This window comes from Puntigrus tetrazona, chromosome 14, assembly GCF_018831695.1.
Source record: "Puntigrus tetrazona isolate hp1 chromosome 14, ASM1883169v1, whole genome shotgun sequence".
Lineage (NCBI taxonomy): Eukaryota > Metazoa > Chordata > Actinopteri > Cypriniformes > Cyprinidae > Puntigrus > Puntigrus tetrazona.
In genome coordinates, this window is record NC_056712.1 from 24,049,951 (window position 1) to 24,075,474 (window position 25,524).

The window sequence follows — 25,524 nt, forward strand, 5'->3', positions numbered from 1 at the left end:
CACGGTTTATGGGTTGACTTATTTCTTTTTCATATGCAGCCATTTATCAAAAAAAAAAAAAAAACATCTGATAAAAGGCTTTCATGTGTGATCGCTTTGATCGTTTTTTCTTTGCTGATTTCTGACCGCGAAATACACATGTAAGGAACTGCATTGTGGTTCCAGATGCAATAGATTATGGATTGGTTCAACGGGGCCCCGGACTGCCAGGGGCCTCCAGCCAAACTAGATAAAACCGATACAGAAGGTAAAATAAATGAAGGAAATCTTCATAGCAGTTTTAATATTACATGTTTTCATGTCTTGTCGCAATGATTTTTACACATTATGTGTTAGCCTTGTAATTGCAGCTTTTATTTTGTTTCTTTATTTGGACATGACATCTCACACCTACAACAAGAGGGAGCTTACAAAGAGACATTTGCGTTTAGTCATTTTAGTCATTTAGAGACCTGTTTCAATGGAACTGTACCTGCTACAATGAAGAGGTTCCTATACTGGAACCTGGAAATTCACAAATTGACCATTTTTGTGTGTGTGCGTGCATTTGAGACTGCGCTATCTTAGCTTTTCGGCTATGCTATAAAATCAGAGAGCAGGGTCTTAAGGGGACTGAAACCAAGGAGGAAACTCTGCACATTAAACAGGCCTGTGGTAGCAGGGTAATTGCTTATCTTTCAGAAACTGAGAGGCGTTAAAGAATTCAAACACTAGGGGTGTAAATTAAAGAAATTGCCATGACTGAGTGACTGTCTTTTGAGGTACTTCACTGTTTCTTCACTCTGGTTTACCAAGCCTTTTAATCTTTATGCAGTACCCCGATGCCTTATTAAATTACATACTATATATATATATATATATATATATATATATATATATATATATATATATATATATATATATATATTTATTTATTTATTTTTACAAAAACATGGACAGAAAAAAAGTTAGGATACATCCTTTATCAAACCCTTAAAACATGAACTCGTGTTTGACACAGAGCAGGCAAAATAACAGAAGTCTAAGCTTTCACAAGAATGCTTATGTTAAAATGAGAAACAGTGATGTGATTTTAATTAAAAAGTGCATCAAGCTTTATGCACCCATTCAGCCTGAAGCAATGTAATGAAGAGAATGTATTGAGCTGTTTGCATATTAACCCCAGAATGTCATTGAAAAAATTCATCATAAAATATCTGAGGTTTGATGTCAGCGGATGCTTTCACTTACTGATTAATCTTGATGATAGATAGATAGATAGATAGATAGATAGATAGATAGATAGATAGATAGATAGATAGATAGATCAGCAACCATAGGCCTAACTTGTCTAGTGTGTCTGTGCTTAGCTATTTAATTTCACATAATACCCTTTAAATCTATTTTATGGTCATTTAAATGGATAGATTGAGCTTTACAAATAAAACATTATTAAGTAAGATGTTAAAAATGGCAATTTTATGCAATCTACACAACACGGTAGTCTTCTACTTCGGCCAGACTCGGGATGACTTTGGTTCCCGGAGAACGCATGGCGTTCTGACCCCGCGCTGAACGCCTGAACTGAGCTCGCACAAACAAGAAACCCACGACAGCAGGCGACGCGAGAGGGACGCGATCGGAAAACGGAGCCAACCTCAACGACACGTCCAGACAAAGACGCTCACGGTTTACTTCATTAGCGCTAACGAGATCGGCCAGTTTAGCGCTCGGCGGGTTTTCTGTCGTCCTCGCGGACGGGTCGGCGCGAGCGGTTCCATAGTGTAGTGGTTATCACGTCTGCTTTACACGCAGAAGGTCCTGGGTTCGAGCCCCAGTGGAACCAAGCGTTTTTCCTGTCGCGATTAAAGAGCGTCGGCACTTGCAACGACGCCGTGGCTCTTGGTGCACCGTAGCGTTTCCTGGCGAACCGCTTTCGATTAACTATATGCATGCGTTCTGTGTCCGTGACGCTAATAAACGAAGATAGCCGTACGAAAAAGACAGGCCAGGCCTAACGTATGTATCGCTTGGTAGAAAATAAGTCGAACTGCAACGCCATTAGCTAAACTGTAAATAAAACCTTTGGGTTAATGACGGCGACAAGCGACATTCTAGCGGCGTGCTAGCGTGCAGTCGAAGAAATATAGTGTTTGTGCGACCCCTACTGTTACATGCAACGCGAACCCAGCACCGCGCATTTCTGCCTGGCTGCTGCTGCTCCAAAAACTCGGTCACCAATTAAAGTAGACTTTAGCAGACTTCATCATCGCCCAGTGCTGCGGCTGCTTATCGGTCACTTCGCGCTGCAAGGCCAGGGCACGCCCCTAAGCACAAATGAGGTATTTAATGCACTGAGACACTGTTTGGATGAAAGTATCCAACAAAACCTAAGTATGCTTTTTTTCAGCAGAGCAGAGACAAAACGTTTTCTAAATACTAATATGCATTTTACGTACTATTATGCATGTTTAATGTACTAGTATGTAGGCTGCTGTTCGGGGATGAATAAGGTACAGAGACGTACCTTTTATCTTTTAGGTTGTGCCCAAACACCTCTAAAATGTTGTTAGTTAAGGATCCCTCTAAAATGAGGCTAGCTGGGGCTGACGGCGTAGCTTTTTAACATTTTGTTTACATTTAATGCATTTCTCAGTGTAATGTTTTACAACACATTTCTACAGTACATGAAGATGAAACTGATATGAAATATTTTTAGAGCAGAAATTGTTCGTAGGCTAAATACGAAGCTTTTTTTTTACATGCACCATGACAAATCAAATAGCGACTGAAAAAATTGTGGCAATTGTGGATAGAATATGTTTACTTACGGACCTCTTTTATACCAATAGAGTTAACTAGAGCGCTGTTTAAAATGAGCTTTGTCGCTTTCGGAAAGATGTTGCTTTAATCCACATTCGCAAACACATCACATTTCGTGATAAATTTGTTTACATAGTATCCAATTTCCACTCTCCATAATGATGAGTAAAATATTTGCCGAACAATGAGGGATTTTCTGCTTTTCATTTGTGGTTTACAGACAACAAAGGGGAAGAGATTGTCCTAACTAAACAGACTCACAGAAAATTGATAAATGTCACGTCTTTGCATTTTCTTGTTTTAATGTCAGGATTGGAGCTGTCCAAGGTTCTGAAGGAACATATTATATGATTTACAGTGCTGGAAAATAGCAAATAAAACAATAATATGTTTCCGATCAATATATCTGTAACACAATAAAATATATTATCATAAAAAATATATAGGTCCTGCTGTGCTAGTACTAAGCGAACTAACAAAATAACAGACTGAGAACAGTATGATGTTACTCAGATGCTAATATCAATATGCAGTCAAAATTCATATGGTCACAGCATTAAGTGAGACGTAGTGAGATTCCTGCTTTTTTCATTTTACAATTAATATTTTATAACATAAAGTTCTAGATCTACTTGCTGCAATAACCAATGCCAAAACTCACTGGATGTTTGCAAGGAAAAGTTCACCCATAAAATAATAAATGTACATTTTCTTATGGAACTAAAAACGAGGATCTCGTGCCATTATTTCAATTTAGTGAAAGTGAATAGAGACCAGAGGCTGTTAAAAACAAGTTTGACTCATGCAGCGTATTGTTATGTGACTTCTGAAGTCTTACAACAGCTTTGAACTTTTTTTTTTGGAGTTATGTATTCATTTTAAATAATTTCAAAGTGAAATATTAAAATAATTTAAATAAAGATCAAATCAATAAAAAAGCAAATCTAAATATAGGGCAATGAGAAAAAAAAATCTTATTCTGCATGGAGAAAAATCCTGAACTTTAGGTGCAATTTGTCAATTTAAAATTTTCTATTTAAATTTGTATTCTATTTGTATTCTAGAAATTTTGTAATACGTGCCATTCTAAAAAGAAGCTTTAAAGATAATGGAAAAGAAAACAAAAGGAAACTAAAAGAAAAATAGTGCCATACAGCCCCCTAGTGAGCATGCTAAGGCCGACAGGGTTGAGAAATATTTCTCGGAGATATTTAGGTTGATGTTTAGGTCTGGCCCCCTACACGCACTCCTGAGCTCTCTCTGTGAACACTTTTTCATTTGTTGTCAAAACAATTGTCAGTAGATATAAAACATTTGTAATGGCTGCCACATTGAGTAATGATTCTCACTCTTCAGAGATATTTACTCTCGTTTTCTTTGGAATTTCTTGGCTATAAAGAATATGTCAGCAATTTTGCTTCTGGAGAATATGTGGCATCGGGAAATCTGCTCTATTTGCTTTCACTCCTAAAAAATGTAACATTGCATTAAAATGTTCATATAAACTTCCACACCTCTGACAGCAAAATGCATTAAATAGAACATTCAAGACCTGCATATAGTGGGAAAATATAGGCCATTTCCTGACTTCACATATTATTTTAAGAAAAATTGTGGATTACTGCATTTATGTTAATCTTGGCTAACATCCAACCAGGCAGTGCATTGGCAATATTATATATTATATTAATAAAAAAATGTGAGCGCAGTATTTTATTTAAATTATTTATATGCCTATATTATTATTGTTATTATTATTAAATTATTATTATAATTTTTTTTTACTGTGCATTTTTAAATTTCCTTTTCTCTTCGTTGTTAATCACGCTATATAATCTTGTTGTGCGCTGAATAATGAATAAATATTTCTGACAGCGAGAGACTTCAACAGCTTAATCAAGCGCTTCTTCGGACTTTTATTTTGAAATATCAACTTGCCGGTCGTCTAGCGCCATCTTTCTGTTTACTTCACGGTCTCTGGCTTCGCGTGTCTCTGTGCTGGTCATTTATCGCGTTAGCTGTAATTTTATCGTTGAACATATGGCGAATTCAGCGCTTGCAGCGGCAGCTGCAGCTGCGAGAGACCCGGCCGTGGACCGCTCGTTGCGCTCGGTTTTCGGTATGTATAAAGAGACCGGCTTGGTTTGGTTCTACTCTTCATAAGTTTCATTAGCCGCTAAGCTAAACCCGTTAGTAACAACTAAAACTCTGCAGTAAGAGTGTGTAACACCTTATTCCACAGTATGTATTTTTTAGGTCTATAAGTTATTATTGGAAATCGTATTATTTGCATTTTTAACACATATGCTAACGTATACACTCAGTAGGTGTAAAAAAAACTACTGCAGATGTGGATGGACTGCAGTAGTGGTGTAAGTGGTAAAAAGTAGCATATCACCAATAAACAGAACGGGGTGAGAACAGCTGCTGCTACAGTGAACCAGTTTGCAAAATTGTTCATTATTTTCTTTATCGTTCGTGTTTTGATAACAGTGGGAAACATTCCTTATGAGGCCACCGAGGAGCAGCTGAAAGACATCTTCTCAGAGGTTGGACTTGTCGTCAGTTTTAGGTATACACAGTAATGCTTGAATCAACATGCTTCAGTCACTTTAGAGGAAACCCTGGCGTTTATCGTGAAAAACACACTTCTCGCAGGTTGGTGTATGACAGAGAAACGGGTAAGCCAAAGGGATATGGCTTTTGTGAGTACCAGGATCAGGAGACGGCGCTCAGCGCCATGCGTAACCTGAATGGCAGAGAGTTCAGCGGCAGAGCCCTCCGCGTCGATAATGCTGCTAGTGAGAAAAATAAAGAGGAGCTCAAAAGTAAGTTTGAGTTCTGAAGTGTAATATTTTATCCAATGGGGGGTTGAATTTTTTGATTTCTAAATCTTGTGGCCCTTTTTAAACCTGCACGCTTGCATTCACAGGTTTGGGGACCGGAGCTCCTATTATTGAGTCCCCTTATGGAGACGGCTGCACACCAGAAGAAGCCCCCGAGTCCATCAGCAGGGCAGTGGCCAGTCTGCCTCCCGAACAGATGTTTGAGCTGATGAAACAGATGAAGGTGATTATAGGAACTTGTTAAAGTTAATAGGGTCCAAAATGCTTGTAGAAAGCAAGTTATTAAATGATTAGTTCACAAAAAATGAAGAATTTAACTACCCACATATTGTTCCAGATTCGTAAGACTTTTGTTCTTCAAAACTCAAAACTTTGAAGTTGCAAAAAAGTTTGCAGAAGACAAACCTTCTGCATAAAACCTCAAATGACACGTTTTCATAAAAAAAAAGCTATGTTTGTAATTAAATGTAATACACCTCTAAAATGAGTAGATGATGACAGAATTTAAATTTTTGTTGAAGTTTACTTCTTTAATTGCTAGTAATCTTATTGTTTCCAATAATTACATTTGAAATAACCATTAGTTCAGTACATACTTTTTTAAAATCATTGTTTGGTATGTTTAGAGACACACAGTTTGTTCAATAAACTTCCTCTATCTTTGAATTAAAGAAAAGTCTGTCTCTGCTGCTGCAACACTCCTACAGCAATTTATGCTGCTGTTGTAAATGGGAAAGAGGTTTGAAGTGCTTCATTAATAGTTTATTTGTGGTTGTTGAATTTCTCGTCCTGTTCTTGTTTGTACAGTTATGCGTGCAGAACAGTCCTCAGGAGGCCAGGAACATGCTCCTTCAGAATCCTCAGCTCGCCTACGCCCTGCTCCAGGCTCAGGTGGTCATGAGGATTGTGGACCCTGAAATCGCTCTGGTAAGGTCATGCCTCTAAAGCAGTGGTTCCCAACCTTTTCTTGTTTGAGGCACCCTTGGAAAGCCTTTTAAAAGTTCCCGGCACCCTTATAAGGAAATAGATATTTAAAATCTCCGTAGCTTTTTTATTATTATTTATTTATTTGTTTCATTTCGAGAGTTTGCATGCAACAACACCTTATACCTAGTCCTAGATGATATGAGAATACTGTTTACACTGATTCTGCCTTAATAAAAAAATTTTGTTGAAATTTTGGCGGCACCCTCAAAAGACCTCACGGCACCCCTTAGTGCCGCGGCACACCGGTTGGGAACCACTGCTCTAAAGGAACACACTAGAGAAAGTAAACTGTCTTAGCACATGAATGGAAAAAAATGAACATCCTATCAATTTCCTTAAATAAGTATTCTTGCAAATAACAAGGATTGTGACAATAGTTTTTATCAGTTTTTGGAAATGTGGCATGTATGCTGAGATGAGGAAAAAAAATCACCCGTTATTCTCATAGAAAATGCTCCACCGTCCAGCTGTGGTTCCGCCCATAAACCCAAGCCCTCAGCCCGGAGCGGTCCCAGCACCTAACCAGCCCCTTCCTCAGTCCAATGTGCCAGTCTCTCAGCCTCAGCCGATGGTCAGTATTACACATTTTATGTTTTAAAATATAATTGCAATTAAAAATTTATATATTTTTTCAAATTAAAGATGTAATTTATTCATGTGAATTTTCAGCTTCAGTGTCACATGATTCTTCAGAAATCGTTCTGATATGCTGTTTCGCTGCTCAAGAAACACTTCTTATTTTTATCAGTGTTGAAAAACGGGGCTGTTCCAGGAAGCAGATTATGTGACATACATGCATACATACGCTTTTAAGAATAAGCAAGCAGATACTTTCGATTTCAAAAACGGAGGTAACTTTCAGGGTATGCAAGTAGACATAGCAAGTTGCTCTCTGAAGATGACCTGTTCTGGAGTAGGTTATGTTTCCAGTGGGTGTGACAGATTGTGCATAATATTATATATTATTACAAGAAATTCTGTTTGTAAGATGTATTGTGTAATGCGTTATTCTAATATGGTTATATTATAATAATTTGAATATATTTATTGTCATATATAATAGTTTTCATGATATTATGGCAAGGTAATGTTTAGATTTAGATTTATATCTCGCACATCAAGGATCCACATTTTCTTGAATGTATTTTTATAATAAAAGTTAGTATCTTATATGACGACTTATATAATTAGCATCAATTAAACAATATAATTCTTATTCTCAAGGATTAAGGATTAAACAAAAAAAATATGGTAGGTGGCGTCAAGTATATAAATGATCTTTGAACAGAAGAAAGAAACAGCATGGCTCACTTTTTCGACTCGTGCTTTCTGGAATACCCCCTAGTTGTGCTGCTTAATATTTTTTCTCATGATTTTCAGTGCATCATTATTAAATAAAAGTATTAATTCCTTTAAAAAATATTATTGACCTCACGTGTTTGACTTAGAGATTTGTAGTCTTTTGTGCTTTAATAACGTTCACGCTCTTTCACAGATTGTGTCTTATGTCTGAGTTGGGTTTATGGACAGTCAAGCCATTCTGCTTTATTAGTGCTCACAAGTAATCTTCTGTTGATCTTCTGACTCACAGCCAGGTATGCATGTGAACGGAGCCCCACAGATGATGCAGCCTCCGCAGATGGGAGGTGGAGTACCCGGACCAATGCCAGGACAGGGACCCATGGGACCAGCTGGTATGCTCGGTTGTCCAAGGATTACTTTGGTGCTCATGTATGTGTGTGAGTAGTTACAGCAGTTTATCGCTGTCCTCTTCATCTAAAGGTGGGATGCAACCTCAGATAGGGATCCCTCCGGGAGGCCCTGTGCCCATGGACAGAGGACCAGGTATTCATTTTAGAATTCTTTGTGTATGATTATACACTTGATATTTCTGTGACTGTTATGATCACATTTTTTTTCCATTACACTAATTTGCTTTTTCAGCAAATGTATGTTTTTTTTTTTCTTAGGATTTGGAAGTAGTATCATTATCATTTAGGACATTCACAGTCATCGTGAGAAAATTGATATTACTACGTGGTTTCTGTCCACAAGTAATAACACTAACATAGGCTTTTATGTAGTGATTTAATTTACATTTCTTCAAGGTGCATTTTCTCAAGATTTTAATTCAGTCAATATTGTTGTGGCAACATTTAGATGGCATATAATTACATATAAACTGTAACATTTTTGTAATCAATTTTGAGTGTGTACATTACTGATAAAGTTTGGTGGTTAGTGACTTTTGAAAAAATATTTTAACTTGTATATTATAACTATTATAACTATATTATCTTTAGCAAGGGTGCATAAATGAATCACGTCACAGTAAAAAAAAACATTTTTGTCAAATAGCAATGTTTTTTTTTACTGTGAACAATAACAAGTAGTATTAATTGAACACCAATCAGCATATTTTTATTATATTTAAAGAATCATGTGATGCTGTAGTCTGGAATGATGGCTGCTGAATAAATTAAATTGTAATTTTTTTTAATTGTAAAAGTTCACTATTACAGTTTTACTGTAATTTTCATCAAATAGATTTGAGCTTATGAGAGCATAAAATACTAGCTGACCCTAGACATTTATGTTTATACTTTTATATATAGTTTTATGTATTGGTATGTTGCATTATATAGGACACTTTGAGTCCTAGATATTTGTATCTGCATTAGCCAATTAAAAACCTATATCGACTACTACTCCAACCCATGTCCATAAACATCAGTACAAGCATCCCTGGGTAATATCAGTAAGTGCTACCATGCGCTGTCTCAGTTCTTTCTCCTGTTTTCTTCACTTAATGCTGACCCAGGAAACCTTCAGGACTCTCCTGTGGGAGCAGCTGGGCAGGCTGCTATCGAGCGGCCTCAAGGTATCATGGGTATAAACTGTGGTCTGCTCAGAACAGATCTGTCAATAGTCTCCCCTGCTCATTATTTTATCCCTACATGCACCTTTTGTAGTGTACTTATTACCTCTGCCTACCCTTAAGCATCACACGTGAACCATTTGACAGCAGTACGTGGAACATCCATTGCGTCAAAGATAGTGTGCAAAATACCATGTAGACGTGTAGAGAGAAGCGAAACTCTTCAAGCAATTGACCCGAAAAACATTGTTGACAGGCTAATCGCTGATTAGCACGCGGTCGTGAATAGTGTTGTAACATGGGTGTGTTCTGCTGTATTGTCACTAAAACAAAAGTGCTGAAGGAGTGAAGACAACACATTGTAAACAGTGCGAACCCTTTTATTGTAACGTTTCCAAAACCCTGAACAATGAAGTCTTGTTGCCTAATGGAATGTGCCAATGTAGCAGAATAGAGAGTATTGATGAGTTTCACTTTGTAAAGATGTTGAAGTTCTCTTTTATCAGTGTCACTGTGACAGGTGAAACAATATCCTTTTGTTTGTGAAGTGGAACCTTTTTGTTTCCTTCAGTCTAATTTCCTTGACGCTAAAGGAATCGTCTTGGTGTATCATAGCGGTGTCGTATCTGGGAAACATGCGCTTGACAATGCAACCTCATTATTCATGTTTTTTGATTGAATAAACATGTCGACGTTTTTGTAATGCACTTTAACACTAGTTTATTTTAGCAATTTGATTCTATAGCCAGCTAATTTTTTTTCCTTCAAATGGACGTTTTTCAAAATCCGTAAACCTCCTCTCTTTTTGCAGTGCCGATAGTAGACCCACGCGCCCCAATGCGAGGGGCTCCTCAAGGCCCTCCAGGGATCCCACCCAGAGGCCTGCTCGGAGATGGTCCGAATGATCCGCGAGGTGGATCATTGGTCAATGTTACTGGAGATATGGTGGAGCCAGGGTAATGCATACTAACTTTGTTGAAGTGACATTTAGATAATCACAGCCGATCATCGACACAATAGTCTCGTTAGTGTTGTCAGAAAGCTTACTTAGCTTACGTAAAATGTCTGTAGAACATTTAGGCAAAATGTCTACTTTCGTTTTTTTAATGGTTGAAAATATTTTAAAAAATCATTATATAAATAATTATGAATATTTTAGGTAATTTTGTTTTATTTGAGTGCCATACTGAATTTTCAGCAGCCATTATTTCTGTTTTCGGTGTAACATAATCCTTCATAAATCATAATTTAGTAGTCAGGAAACATTTCTTTTTGAATGGTATTGTACATCAGGCTTTTTATTTATTTATTGGTCACCATTCATTTGTTTAACGAAGTTCATAACAAAAGCTTTTTATTTTTGTTGTTCACTTACAGACATGGTTACATCGGAGGCCCTCCACAACATCAGGGGCCGCCCATGCATATGGCGCCCCCAGACATGCGTGGCCCTCATGACATGAGAGGAGGACCCATGATGGGAGAACCTAGAGGTCCTATGATGGAGCAGCGTGGTCCACCAATGGAGGCAAGAGGTACTTAAAAATGTAGTTTCATTTTGCCTGATGTGGCTGCTTTGTGGACCCTTCTCACCAACCTAAGTTTGTTTTTCAAAAAGTACTTTCCCATTCACTGCAATAAAACACGACGACTATGATGTCTGAGAAACCAGGAAACGTGAAAAGAATCCAATACTGGTTTTACTCCTTTCTGAAATAACACTCAGTTTGAAGGATTCTCTTACAGATAAGATTAAAAAAAAATGTATTCCTCAAGGTCGTGATCCAAGAGCCGTTGATGCTCGGGGTCCGATATCTGGCCAAAGGGTTCCTGTGGCTGGAGGAATGCCGGGTCCTCCCCCCCATGGTATGGGACAAAGTGCACCTCCAGCAGCGAGACCGGTAAGATTTCCAGACCTTTTAATGTCTAGGAGCCCCAAATTTGATTATCTCATTGTTTCTGAAATATAAAAATAAAAGCAGCTATTTTTAAGTCAGTAGAACCTGTGTTTGAAAAATACAAAACTTTAAAGCAAGTTTGCAGATTTCAAATTATTAGCTTTTTGTTTATTTTTGTCTGTAGTGCATTATTATATGACAGCGTTTTAGTGTCGCCTTAAAATAAATGTTAATATATAATTACAGGATTAAAGTTGAAATATTACGAGAATAAAGATTATATATTTTGATATATCCATTTGCTCATGCAACTGGCCTGGATTGCAAGCATGGCAGGGGTATTCTAAAGTATCTTTTTAAAATCTGCCAGTTTTATAGCAAAATACAAACAGTGTGTATATTGTAATGCGCAATTAAACACTTTAAGATTCCATTAGTTAATGTTATTTATTGTAAAATGTTGTTTTACAAGTATTTGTTATTGTATATATGCTCACAAAAACGCTTAAACAGAAAAGCAAGCACAGATTTGCCATGATTTGGCATGGCAGGCCATACAAATAATTAATAACCGTTTTCTTACCTAAATCCTGCGTTTGGACCCGGCACAAATGCAGAATCACATCACTCTGTGCTTCTCAAATTATTATGTTTATATGAATATGTAGTGTAGCAGTTGCATATCTCTGCGTCATATGTGGCCCCTTGTCAAGCATGAAAAACACAAATTCATTTAAATGTATCAGATCTTACAAAGATCCATTTTAATGTTAATAAATGTGACAACAATAATTACCGTAGTCTGACCTTAGACCGCCTTTTCCCAAAATGACTTATACCACTGTTGCAGCTATTAAAATAGTTCAGTGTGTAATGGCCAAATTATTACATATTTGCGTGCACTAACCTATCAACCAAACGTTGTTATTTAATAAAATAAAGAAAACAAACACGCCTTTTCTTGAACAGCATCGCTTCACAAAAAATCAGCAACCGAAACTCAGCAAAAAAGGTGTATAAACAGCTCTATGTCAGCAAACGATATATAGCTTGCAGTATTTAATTTATATGTCTGCATCTTTAAATGTCTTTTAACAGGGTCCTACATCAGACGTGTCATCACAAGACCACGAGAAAGTGAGTCTATTTTTTTTTTTCCCACACACTTTTGTATGATGGGGTCTTTGTTTTAACTGAAACTAAAAATTCCAACGAATTTCCTGAATGTATATATTCATAGAAACTGTATAATATTGTTAAAGGATATTTCAGGTCAGCTTCATTTTGTGTTTCGGTGACCTGATTTTCCAGAATTACTAGTCAACTTGTTAACTCCTAATGTTGACAGCTCTCACTCTTCAGTTCCAATCTTTCATTATGCAACATTGCTTCTGTCTCATAGATAATAATAGATATGCTGTGTTTCCACATTCCCAGGCTGCCTTGATTATGCAGGTCCTGCAGCTGACCCCAGAACAGATCGCCATGCTGCCACCAGAACAGAGACAGAGTATCCTGATACTGAAGGAGCAGATTCAAAAGACAGCAGGCGCACCCTGAATACTCATCCTGTGACGTGAGTTCTTTCTTCCAACCTAAGAAGCCTATTTATAATAATTACAGGCTCTGTGACAAAGCAGACATGGGTTTTCTTAGGTACCAGGGATTCATTTGGGTTAGTGCAAGTCTTAAAATCTGACTCTTCAACTTTATTACAGGAACGTACGCATCCGATCAGACAACCATCCCCCGGCTGCTTTTGTATTGGTCTGCAGAACATCCACATCTGTAACTTTGTTGTTGTTGTTTTTGTTTTATAGTGGTTATTTTCTTATTTCAAGTGAGATCAGTTGTATATGAACAGTAGTAGTTTACAGTTTACTTCTCATGAAAAAATAAAAAAATACAAAACTGGGTTTTGAAATAAAAAGCTGGATTTTTTTTTTTCAATGCAGAAGATATTTCCTTCATAATTTATTTTTAAATACAGTTTAGAAAAGACATTTATAATGTACAGTATTAACAATTTATATCTTGGATGATAAAGTAAGTTTGATTGTTGAAAGGTTACATAACTAGTGACTAACCATATGTGACATGTTGTTAGGAAAAGATCTTTTCCCTTTTTACCTTTTACAAGCATTCCGAAATGCTTTTCAGTAAATGCTAATTTTAGAGCTGTGCACTTGTTTACACAAGGAGGCGTTTACAAAAACACAATACAGTCTGGCATACATCTGATTTCCTTGTTTCTTAGTGATTCATTTATCACCAGGAACTTGGAAAGCCAAACCTTGAAAGAAAAAAAAAGTAAAAATACAATGAGTGGAATTTTGACTCAGACACGGAATAAGTCCCTTCTGGCAATTAGTTGACTTTCCAGGATAAAGGGCGTCTTATTTTTCATTGATCTGACAATTGGCAAATCACGATACTGCTTACGTGCGCAATGCCTAGTGCAGAGATCCTTCAAGAGAATTATGTTTCCTGTGAGAGAAAAAAATAAAAATCCTCAGAAATTTTCTTTGTTGAAGTAAAACTTGGTTTTCCGGGGATCCACGTCAGAGTACTTCACACATTTCTTCTCCAAGTCCTTTGCTAAGGCTTGTGGGCCACACAGGAAAGTTCCAACCACAGACCTATACATATTTAAAGTTTAGTGTTGGGGTATTTTGAGTGTCATGTAGGAATCAGTAACATCAAAAAAAAGTTTTAGAAACTTACGATGGGTTCTCTTGCCTAACTTGATCAAATTCTTTATCCCAGTTCGGTCGGCCATAATGTGTCTTTTGTTTTAGACCGGTGATGATATCTGTATCTTTATCAAAATGTACCATTGCATGGTTTACCTGTACATACCAATGAATATGTTCTGTGATTAATAAATGACTCATATTTCAGATTAGATCAACCTGCTTTTCAGATGAAGAGTGGGATTATTGCACATACATGACTCTGGTCCCATCCGGTGAGGTAGAGTTTATATGTAAGGAAGTCCCTCATTCCTCGTTCCTCCATTTCTTTCTCAAGAACCTGTAGGAGATCTGCAAACCACTCAAAGGCGTATGTCTCTCTACACAGCCAATAGAAGTAAATCTAAACGGAAAGAAGTCAGTAATTAATAGAAAATTTAGTTTAAAGGGATGATGGACTTTGTTATCTAGGACATGAAGGTAAACTTTGTAATATCACAACAACAAACGTGATTGTGCTAGACCTTTGCACCCAACTTCCTTATTTTTTTCCAACGTGATCTTACCCTCTTTGTTTGTAGCTTGGGGTCAGAGTCTTTAAACTTGTACCAGATGGACTTCAGGATAGAGGCAAATGGGGTCACTCCAATCCCAGCGCCCACCAACATGCTGACCTCATAATCAAATACATCCTCACTCGCAGTTCCAAATGGGCCATCCACGGCCATCCTGAAGCAAAAAAATTCAATATTGATTTTCTTGATACATTACTGCTCCTGTCTTTTTTTTTTTTCAGATTTTGAAAAAACATTTTCCATAATTAAATTAAGATCTGCAGCTTGAAGAATACTATCCATGTCTTCATAAAGAACCTTTAAAATCCACAGAACCTCTTCACTACGCAACATCTTTATAGTGAAAGATGTTCTTCAGATTGTTAAAATGTTCCTCATATTAAGAAAAAATGGTTATTCTAAGAACACTCTTTAAAAGTAGTTGCAGCAATTCCACAAAAATATCCAGTTTGAAGAACATTGTAATAATGACTTTTGATTTTGTGCAATGAAAAGATTGCATAACTGTAAAAGGTTCTTCATGGAACCATAAATGCTAAAAAAGAACCTGCTTTTGACTGAAAGGTTTTTTGGGAAACCCAAATAGTTTTTACCACATTTTGGAACCTTTGTTTTTAGAGAATGAACTAAAAGTACGTACTTAGGTCCCTGCCCACCCTCTGGTAGGTTTTCAACCATCCCGATGAGCTTTTCAGTCCAGTCTCCAACAGATCGGATGTGCACACTGAAGAAGTCCTCTTCCGGGGCTGATGTCATGGTAAATGGATGCCACTCAAGCTGAGAGATGGCTGGACAATTGAGGAACACGTACTGACCGACTTCCATGTTGAATCCAGGCTTCACCAGCTGTAGCTCCAACACCTTTGACGGGCGGATTACAATCTAAAATGCAAGAACGGAAGCCATTTGTCATTACAGAACAACTGTACTGGGGTTCAGATGAACAATATAGTCTGTGAAGACTCACCTTCCTATAACTGACAGGCTGCATGTAGCGAATAAAACGAAGCACCCGCTCACACAGATAAATTATCATTGGTCCAATTACATACATCCAGGTCTGCAACAAAGGATTCATCAAATTGGAATCAGTAAGCACTCGAATAAATCTATCATTGGCTTGTGCAACTACAAACGTGACTGTTTTTACCTGAGGAAACCCTCCTGCAAACTGCGGAATTGGACATTCCTGAATTTTTCCCCAGTTCTCTGGCTGATCTTCGCAAAATGAATTATTGTGAGGGGACTGGTCATTTGCTGACTTCGCACAATGCGCCTGGGCAGAATCCAAAAAGCATGTGTTAATTACTCTTAATCATTTTTTTAAAACTGGGTTTACCCGCTCAGTAGATCTTACCCTGCACCGTGGAAAACTAAGCCAGCGAAGAAAATGATGAAAAGGTGATGCGTATACCAAAAGACCTCAAAATAACTCCTGCGAATGACTTCCATTGACGAAGTGATCATGAGGATGAGGGCAAGAGTTATGACGACCCCTGTGAGACCCGCAATTGTGGTGAATACAAGAAGCGTCGGAGTCTGGAGTACAAGGAAACAAGATTAAAGCCGGCACGTTATAACACATAAGCAATGCAGTGTGGAGCTCAAATGTAGAATACCATTCAAGTTTGTGTTTTTTTTATATCAAGGCAGCATTTGCTTAATCAAAAATAGTAATACTGTGAAATATTGCAATGAAAATGCTTTCTGTTTTAATATATTAGAAAATGCCATTTATTCCTGTGAGGAATAAAGCTGAATTTACTCGTCTTCAGCGCTACACGTTCCTTTAGAAATCATTCTACCATACTGATTTATTATAGTTGTGTACTGTTACAAATCTATCAGTACACGGCATGCTTTTATATCTCTTCTGATCAATAAAACCTAGCAATACATTTATATTAGTGTATATGATGTGTATAAATCAGCTTTAAAGGAAAACGTAAAAATAAAAGCCATTAAATAGTGACTCACTGTAGAATTGGAGTGAATGGGATTTAGGTAAGTTGTATTTAATTCACGGGAGTCATCGAGCACGGACAGAGTAGTGGCGAGAGGCCCATATTGACCTTGGAAACTGTTCGTGTACCACTCCGCGTTGAGCAAATGAGCAACAGTGTGAACGGCTGCGTTAAAGAGAGATTTCACATGGTCAAAAGAACACTTACAACCTAAAACAATTCTAATTATTGGGTAATTTGCAAACATATTCTATAACTCCGGGGTCAATACAGGAATGTTTAGCAAATCAGTCAGAAATGTCATGAAAGTTCTGCATGATTTATATATTCATGCAGACACCGTTTAGTACCTTCAGGTTGAAGACACTTGTTCTAACCCATTTTTTTAAATCTTTTTCTTTCAGAATTATGCTTTCTGGTTCTTACAAAATCAAACTTGTTCAATGTTTATCCAGATCTGCCCATGAAGAATAACTGTAATGCTTGGGTTATCAGAGATAAAATTCTTCGCCTACAGCACAAACAGTGCCTTTGCTTAAGTCTCCTATTATATAACGGCATGCCAGTGTGAATGTCCACAAAAGCTATCGCAAATCAGCCCTTTCCTGTAAAACACACTGTATCAGGTGTCTATAACCTACTGTGATACGCTCAACAACTTCCTGTTAATTCATGATTTTCAAAAAATCATGACGTTTACCTGTCATCAGGGCAATCATGTAAGCGACCAACTTGTGGAAAGTCAGATTTTTGTCCAGCTGTTTCCTCATTGTTCGGCCGCAGCACTGAAAAGTGCACAGGAGAGCAAATATATACAACGGTTCACATATACTCTCCCAGACACAAAGGTGCGATTGTGCAGCAACTCACTATAAAGGATCCGCGGAGCAGAGACAGCAGGTTTCGACAGACTGGCAACAGTATCAGCATGCAGTTGAAGTTTAGTACAGCAGCTGGAGCTCTGGCCCAAGGTAAAGCAGACTGAAAGAAACAGCATTATGATTACCATTATTAACAGGATCCTCTACATGAAATCTAATTTGGATGTGGCAAAATAAAACATCTCCTTCCTTACTGTCCTTTTTGCCTTAGTGCTTACACATTTTGTATGCCATAACGTACCCCTAAAAGTTCACGAGTGTATTCAAATTGTTCTCCCCGATCATAGAATAAGAAGAAGTGGACAAAGAGGAAAATGTTGATGGCCATCCACACCACCTACAAATCCAGAGACACGTTAATAAAATGGATAAACATGGCTTACTTTACCTCATGTTTTATAGCGAACTTTATTAGGTAATGTGAGTTACGTAAAAAGTCAGGAACGAGTCTCTTACCAAGATGAAGGCGCTGAGCCCTTGGTTGATAATCCAGTTGCCCATTTTTGCTCTCTAGCGCTGCGTGAAGCGAATGAAGTGCACTCCTCGCGGATGAGCGCTTTATTCCTCGCCTGTCCTGTTCGTGGCCAACCCTCTACTGTCATCGTCGACCAGGAAATGGGCTGGAAATATCATTTAATCGCTGTCGAGCGTGTGAAGGAGTTCCCGAGAGAAAGCTATACCGACGAGTTAACGAGGCCATAAAAAGCGCGTCTTTGTATGTTTGCCGGGAAAGAATCACATGAACGATATGGGCTTGGCCGTTTCGACATTTTAGAAATTATCAGCCAATTTCCCCAGTTCAAGCCAAAATTGAGCCACTAAGCCTTTTCAATTGATTTTAAAGTTAACGACATTTTTATTAGAAGCTACTATGCATTATGATAACTCTTAATACAATGTTTTATATATGTAAAGTCGCAAGAAATGCCTGAGTCAGGTATAAATTGAAAACTATTGTCACATTTCCATAAAAAGAGTGGTACATATGATCACTGAATAAATGCTAGCTATTTTTGAAGATCAAGGAGAGCGGTCAGGGTGAAAAACTCAAACATTTAATGTCTTTCTTTAGATTTTAAATATGAAGTAGGTTATTAGCGGGTTTCACGTGGTTCACCATAAAATCCTTATATAACAAATACAATCTTTTCTTGTAAAGGCATGCTTTAGTTCAAAATCATTATTATCAGTCACAATTCAGATATTTAATGCATCTTTATTCATATATCATTATCTAACTCAGTAGTAAAGAGGCACATTTCAGGCAAAAATCACACGCGCAAAAATATTTCCATACAAAATAAACAAACAGACATCTCTTTTTGCAATTAAAAATTAAGAACATTAGTCTATTTAGGCACACAATTACAATCACAAAATATTAAGGCAAATGCAAGTTGAACTTCCGACATTAAAGAAGGCTCTGCAAAACTACAAGCACAGGGCTGTTGAAACAAACTTAAGAAAAGTTCTGAAGGCTCTTTGGCTTGTAGAGTCAAGGTTCCCTGGAAAATGTTAGTGCAACAGGTGCCAAAATGTTATCGGTTTCATTTCTCCCAAATGGGCATGATTCCCATACACCTGGCGCATAGACCAGCCATGCAGCTCTCTTCTGAAAGCTGCCTTTGTGAATCATCCCAGCATAACTCAACCGAGGGCATTCTTTGGTCTTCAACAAAAAGAAATAGGTCAGCGCTCTACAAATTAATAAATGATTAGCTACCCTTTCCACACCAACGAAATAAGGCTTTAATGCTCTACTCCTTTTTTTTGAAGAACAGCTCCAAATGGCATAAAACACCAATTTCCTAAAGCTTTTAGGACCGTATAAAAATCAACTGTTCCTTCACTATATACATTAGCTACAGCAGAGTTCATCATCTCGATGTAATACTCCTGAGTCCGGATATGTGCAAATACGCCTAGCATGGCCCCAAACAGCGCTACATTGACATAACAGCGGCTGCTTTTCATGCTGCCTCCATGATATCGTCCACGATATCGGTTTCTCGATCTGTCAGGTGGTTGGTGAGATCAGGAGGTTCTTGAGGACCATCCGCACTGTTTTCAGGTGGCTCTGATTGCTTTTTCTTCCAGCAACAATAGCACCGCAGACAGTCCTCGACGTTGTAGTGAAAAAGTCTGCGGCACGGATGGCAGAACTGATGGAAGATCAGCATGAAGATTACAGCCAGGCCGTAGCACACGATAAGTTGCACCACCAGCAGAGGTGTGCATATGTATTCATAGAAGTCTGACTTGAAGTAGTACCACAATATCATAAGGGTCACATTCTCCGTGAAGCGCAGGGTGTAGTAGACGGCTAAGCTTCTCCAGCGAGGCTGTTTCTCCACCAGGTCGTGATCAGCCAGGTCCAGCTGCACGGCGGACCAGCAGAAAATATTGATGCAGGCGTAGAGAAATGTGACCATGCAGAGCACCACGGTGGTGCCAAGTTTACTGAAGTTCTTTTCTATGTTCTCAGGCAGTGACGTCTTCCTGGCCCAGAACTCAACCCATGGCTGGAAGAAGAAGATGAACAGGTTGATCAGGCCCACTAAGACTACCCAGACCGTGAGCGTTGTGCTGAAGAGCACCAAGGTGGTGATCCGTGTGGCGATCTCTAACCCTCGCCAGAGGATCATGCAGAGGTAAGCAGCAGGTTTCATTCGCACTTTGTAGTCATCGTATTTGATCTGTATGGCCAGAACACTGCAAACTAAAGCTCCGTATATGATAGATATCAAGGAAATGATCATCAGGGCAACTGTAAACACAAACAGGATGAGCATTAGTGAAAAATGTGGACAATAAAAATGTAACACTTTGCAATGAGTTTGTTTGTTAACTTTATTAAGGAGCATGAAAAACATGGTTGTTTCTTGGGTGTCCTTCAGATAAGAGTGAATATCCATTAACGTGCCGAGTAGTTAGTCATAACATCTACACCTTCGCTTCTCTGAAGCGAGTACATTTTCATATACATTTTTGTAGTTAAGTGCTAGCAATATTACACTGGGCATGTGGTAAAGAATTCAGACTTACGCCGTGTGGGAAGGACATATTTTTCCTGAATGGTGGCATAGAGTTGTAGAGTGAGCTGTGGAGTAGAGCCTAGGAAGGCCTGGATAACAGCTGTGCGTTTAAAGGCATTGCGGTGGACGGCTAGTTTGCGCTCTGAATGTCCGATCTCACATTCGAAGGCTGGGCCTAAGCCTCTGCCATGCTTTAGCTTGATCTTTCTTGAAATGGTAACATATGGTTCCTCCTTTTTTCCAGCCTGACAGTAAACAATAAGAGCTTCAATGCACCTGAAAGAGAAAAAAAAAATACTGATTACAGTGGATACATACACTTTGAGCAAACAAAACAGACTTTCCCTACTCATGCAATTAGTTTCCACAAGGTGGCAGCAGAATCGTAGAGATCAAACCATTTCAAACCAGTTTATCAACTTGCGGTGCTGAAAAACGAGAAGTGTGAAGTCAGTGCTTATTCTGGGTGAAAAATTCACAACAGTGGTGTTTGCACGTCCTGCATGAGCACAACAATTCACTTAATTTGAATAAGGCATTGTCTTTAAGTTGCAATCAAACGGACTTTACCACATGAATGAACATGTTTAACATTACAATCACAGAAAACAAGTCAACACTCAGCACTGCCGTGAACTATGAACAGTATAAACAAATTTAAAACAATTATGCATACATTACTCTTAAAAAAAAAAAATCAAAAAGGAATTAATACTTCCATTAAACGAGGATGCATTCAACTGACAACCTGTCACAGTAAATATATTTAGAATATATTTTACTTCAACATACATTAAAGTGTTACATGACTCATTTTTCGTAATGGTTTATGTTGAGCTGTTAACTTTTTTGTGTTATTACGCCAAAATGTGTATAAAAATTAGTTTCACACGTAACAAGTTAATGATAAGATAAGAGTTAATGGTTGGTGAAAAATCAGTTAACAAAACAAAAATATTATGTTTAACTCAACCATTTATGCAATGTATAAATGTATTTGTATTAATTCATTAAGTGCGTCTTATTATATAATTACAAAAAATAACAGCTATATTCTAACCCGAAATGAAAAATCGTTTGATCATTGATCCAAATCTTTTTTTTGTTGTTTGATGAAACGGGGGCAGCCTTATAAGAGTTTTGAGGGTGAACTTTACATCTAAACGCAATTCACGCTAGTTTATTACACTTCTATGCATGCGGTCGGCAGTATGCAATCCTTTTCAACTGCTGCACATAAAGCGTCAGATGACAGATCACATGATCAAGTGACACCTCAAATCAAACCCTAGCCTTAACTAGAACTAGAATGACTTCCGCTCTTTTTTTTTTTTATCACAGCAATTACCACCACTTTTGCTGTGAAACAAAAAGGATGTTTTGAGCACGACTTTCGACACTTAGCTGCAGAAGAAGTCGTTCCAGTCTGCGCGAGTGGCCATGTTTATTCAAAAGCATGTAAATTAAGTCTACAACCCAAACACAAAGCCTAATAGGAGCGATTGTCAGGGTTCCCTTAACCATTTTGTGCGCTTATAAAGCTGTGTAGGATAATATCCCTGAAAAATGCATCCAGAGCACCTAGATATAATCTAAAAACAAGCTGTGTTTCTACGGCATAATACGATGCACAGCATTATGGCATCTACAGTGGGTGGGGCACCTGTAATCTAATAAAGCGAGAGCTGTCTGCCATATTAGAACGCTTGGCCTGTGCCGCACAAAGAAACCGGAGCCTGTTATTCAGAGGTATACTAAAGAAGACAGTCTTTGGTTTCTGCACAGCAACTATAGGCTCTCTTATTATATAAGGAGATGAGGAGGGTGGCTATTTTGATCTTGATATTTAATGCTGGCCGATGCTTCTAGCCAAAGCATAGAGTGGAATTACTGTATCAGGATTAACTTTTGTGTTTGCAGCCCAAATTTGGCAAACACTAACAAATATGACAAAACCATGTAGAAAAAAAAAAAAACATTCCCAGTAATCCAGTCATGAAAAATCTTCACTTGCTCTCTTAAGAAATACATCGACATCAACAGGAATATAAACTATATAAGCTGCAAAAACAGGAAGCTCTGAGTTTACTAAGATAAGACAGATTTCCTCTGCAAGAGAATGATTTTATGACACTGTATCATATATTTATAGACATGACCCTGACCCTCATCTTTTCTTAGAGTCTACTGACTGCTGACTGACCTCGGCACAGCATACCAAAGAAGGACTTAGTCCACACTGCATTCCTCTTTTTCCTCATTTTTTTTGTTCAGACTTGACAGTAAGCAGCGAAACAGATGTCCCATGTTGTCTACAGTGTCGATCATAGGGCAGTATTGTGCAGAAAAAAAAACTAAAAACTAAAATAAATTCTCTTTTGGATTTCAAGTTGACACGAAGCTACGGCAGATCTGAAGACTAAATCTCAAACCGCATACTCTTTCTTTGGTAAGAAATCGGAAACTAATGCATTTTTAACAGAACAGCTTAGCACTTTGGCACAAGATGATTGTACATATAATTTTTAATTACAAAAACAAGAGCTACACACTGCCGAGAATATCAATCTGTTGTTTACACTAGTCATTAGACTTGACACCGATTTCTGCAGTACAGTCAACAGTCTTTGAACAGATATTTGTAGGACCACGTTCACGACCTAGATAATATCTGTCCTGCCAGTGAGCTGCCACATATTCCTAGATAACAGTATTAACAGAATACAGTAACTGACGGTAGACGGAAAAATAATTATACTTGTTTTGTTTGTGTGTAGAGACACACCCTACGATTTCAGTTCCAACCAATAATATTGAATCCTGCTACGGTATTACTTTCAGACGTCTCCCAAACTCCCCAGACTCCACCTTTACAACCCAGGAAAACATGTCAATGTTTGCTCAACAAGACTGGACACATTTTGAAATTTGAAACACGAATGCCAGAAGGGGTGGGGGGATGGGGTTACTGTATCTAAAATATTTCTGGGAGACACCCAAAACTTTCAGTGGTGGTTTGAACTTACAGTTAAGATCACTCACTCATGTAATTTCATAATGTACTATAAAAGAACTTCTAAATAAAGTTCCAGCAGTTGCAATGGCAATGTGTTGTGACTTGACCTGTTACTAAACTTGTCAGGCATTTCAGAAGTGGAAGCGGAAACTTCTGGGGTAAAGATACGCAGCACTTAAAAACACACACACACAAAAAAACAATCAACTCATTCTTGGTCGTTACATAAGTGTTGTGATTTTTACGCATTTCAATAGTTAGCAAATGGTGAAATAAATGAATAAAATTGAAAACCTGGTGTTGGATTTAAACAATCTCGAAGGAGGTCTTGTTATAGGTCCTTTTAGCTGCTTTTCTTTCACTGTTTGATCCACCTCATTCATTAAAAAAAAATTATTTAGAATATAAAATATCCCAAATAAAATATGGCTAAGAAAAAAAATACATAGCACAATTTAATTTGTTATTAGTTTTCCTTAATTTGTATGGTAATATAAATACACCATATAAATTATGGTGTGTTGAAAACATGCTGCTTAATATTTTTCTAGAAACTGTGATATATTTTCTTCCTGATTCTTGATGACTAGAAAATGTAAAATATAAACGTCACTTATGATCACATTTAAGCATCCTTGCAAAATAAATGTATTTCTTTATATATATATATATATATATATATATATATATATATATATATATATATATATATATATATATATATATATATATATACATATGTGTGTGTGTGTGTGTGTGAAGATCAAACTACATTTAGATTATAAAATTTTAATTTGGGAAGGCCAAATAATAATTTTATTATTTTTATTATTATTTCCATTTACATACGAGCTATTTCATTAAATATTTGTGACTCTAGACCACAAAACCAGTTGATATTCAGTAAATATATTAGAGATATAAAATAAAGATATTTTAATTTGTTCTACTGTAAATATATCAAAATGTAATTTTTGATTAGTAATATGCTTTGGTAAGAACTTCATTTGGACAACCTTAAAAATGACTTTTTTCAATATTTACTTTTTTTTTGCACCCTCAGGTTCCAATTTTTCAAAAAGTTGTATCTCGGCCAAATATTGTCCTATCCTAACGAACCATACATTAAATGGAAAGCTCATCTATCCAGGTGTAGAAATCTCACTTCAATAAAAAAAATGACCATTACGACTGGTTTTGTGGTCCAGGGTCACATTTTGTATTCCATAACCCTTAAATTAAATTTTAGCTATACCTGACAGGTTTTATACTGCTGTACAAGTTTATACTGTTTCTACACAGCTTTTTAACAGCTTATCTCGTATAGTGCGATAGCACGAACCCAGAAAACACTGCCACCAAAGGTCAAAGTGTGCTCAATAAACCATCTTTACTTCTCGGGTAATAACGGAGGAAATGTTCAATAGCTTTCCAGATTAAAAAATAAACCCACGGCGATAAACATTCACACCACGTGCAGATAAACATGTTGGCCTTTATGCGTTTGTCAATATTGTGGTCATGTGATCATCAAGTGTCACCTTACCGACGCTCATACCTTATAATAGGCCCCATCTGAAGCAGATGCATGAAGAGCACGAGGGGTCGGTCTCTCCCCAAGTCCCGGTGTACGAACGTCAGCGTGAGCTGGGTCAGAACCGACGGAACCAGCATGAACGTGATAGTCAGCCCCATCCACACGACGTCGTCGCTCTTACGGTACATGCTGCTGAGCACCGAGGCGCACACGAACTCCGCGCAGTACAGGACGGTGCTCCACAGCACGCTGAAGGGTGGATGGACTTCACCGTGGTTGATCACCATCACGGCTCCGTTCTCAGCCGGGTTCCCGGCGGGCTGCGCCACCACCTCCGTGATGTCATGCTCCCTCGGCTTGTTGTTTTCCATCTTCAGTCGTTACTTCTCGTGCGCTTTACACGTCTCGATCC

General features: G+C 37.7%; 3 protein-coding genes and 1 non-coding gene across 5 annotated transcripts; 2 read left to right on the forward strand and 2 right to left on the reverse strand.

Annotated features, from left to right (window-relative positions):
• Positions 1-1,752: 1,752 nt before the first annotated feature.
• On the forward strand, positions 1,753-1,825 carry trnav-uac. Its single transcript has one exon. It is a non-coding gene; the product is annotated as a tRNA-Val (tRNA).
• Positions 1,826-4,755: 2,930 nt separating this feature from the next.
• On the forward strand, positions 4,756-13,326 carry cstf2 (cleavage stimulation factor, 3' pre-RNA, subunit 2). Of its 2 annotated transcripts, XM_043257562.1 has the most exons (15): positions 4,756-4,921; positions 5,296-5,374; positions 5,461-5,630; positions 5,735-5,871; positions 6,456-6,575; positions 7,084-7,206; positions 8,227-8,329; positions 8,418-8,480; positions 9,457-9,516; positions 10,325-10,469; positions 10,891-11,048; positions 11,290-11,414; positions 12,510-12,548; positions 12,849-12,987; positions 13,130-13,326. In XM_043257562.1, the coding sequence occupies exons 1-14, from the start codon at positions 4,843-4,845 to the stop codon at positions 12,969-12,971; spliced, it is 1,524 nt and encodes a 507-aa protein (XP_043113497.1). In that variant the 5' UTR covers positions 4,756-4,842; the 3' UTR covers positions 12,972-12,987; positions 13,130-13,326. The 2 variants fall into 2 exon arrangements, with proteins under 2 accessions (XP_043113497.1, XP_043113498.1); XM_043257563.1 differs by lacking the exon at positions 9,457-9,516.
• Positions 13,327-13,360: 34 nt separating this feature from the next.
• nox1 (NADPH oxidase 1) lies at positions 13,361-18,141 on the reverse strand. The gene is given in 14 exon segments (XM_043257561.1): positions 13,361-14,050; positions 14,136-14,260; positions 14,361-14,507; positions 14,671-14,833; positions 15,320-15,561; positions 15,647-15,739; positions 15,830-15,933; positions 15,936-15,955; positions 16,037-16,218; positions 16,657-16,808; positions 17,344-17,428; positions 17,514-17,624; positions 17,766-17,861; positions 17,981-18,141. Coding segments are annotated over 14 exon segments (1,692 nt in total). The 5' UTR covers positions 18,026-18,141; the 3' UTR covers positions 13,361-13,923.
• Positions 18,142-18,720: 579 nt separating this feature from the next.
• Positions 18,721-25,487, reverse strand: xkrx (XK related X-linked). Its single transcript, XM_043257601.1, has 3 exons — positions 25,134-25,487; positions 20,570-20,835; positions 18,721-20,291 (listed from the first exon to the last, which is right to left on the reverse strand). The coding sequence occupies exons 1-3, from the start codon at positions 25,481-25,483 to the stop codon at positions 19,495-19,497; spliced, it is 1,413 nt and encodes a 470-aa protein (XP_043113536.1). The 5' UTR covers positions 25,484-25,487; the 3' UTR covers positions 18,721-19,494.
• Positions 25,488-25,524: the final 37 nt, after the last annotated feature.

Excerpts from the sequence above, each read along its gene's own strand:
- xkrx (XM_043257601.1), bottom strand. The coding sequence starts at position 25,483 with ATGGAAAACAACAAGCCGAGGGAGCATGACATCACGGAGGTGGTGGCG. Across the intron at positions 20,836-25,133 it reads CAGATGGGGCCTATTATAAG|GTGCATTGAAGCTCTTATTG; the intron begins GTATGAGCGTCG and ends TTTCTCTTTCAG. Across the intron at positions 20,292-20,569 it reads ATATGTCCTTCCCACACGGC|TTGCCCTGATGATCATTTCC; the intron begins GTAAGTCTGAAT and ends TTGTGTTTACAG.
- cstf2 (XM_043257562.1), top strand. The coding sequence starts at position 4,843 with ATGGCGAATTCAGCGCTTGCAGCGGCAGCTGCAGCTGCGAGAGACCCG. Across the intron at positions 5,375-5,460 it reads GGACTTGTCGTCAGTTTTAG|GTTGGTGTATGACAGAGAAA; the intron begins GTATACACAGTA and ends CACTTCTCGCAG. Across the intron at positions 7,207-8,226 it reads TCTCTCAGCCTCAGCCGATG|CCAGGTATGCATGTGAACGG; the intron begins GTCAGTATTACA and ends TCTGACTCACAG.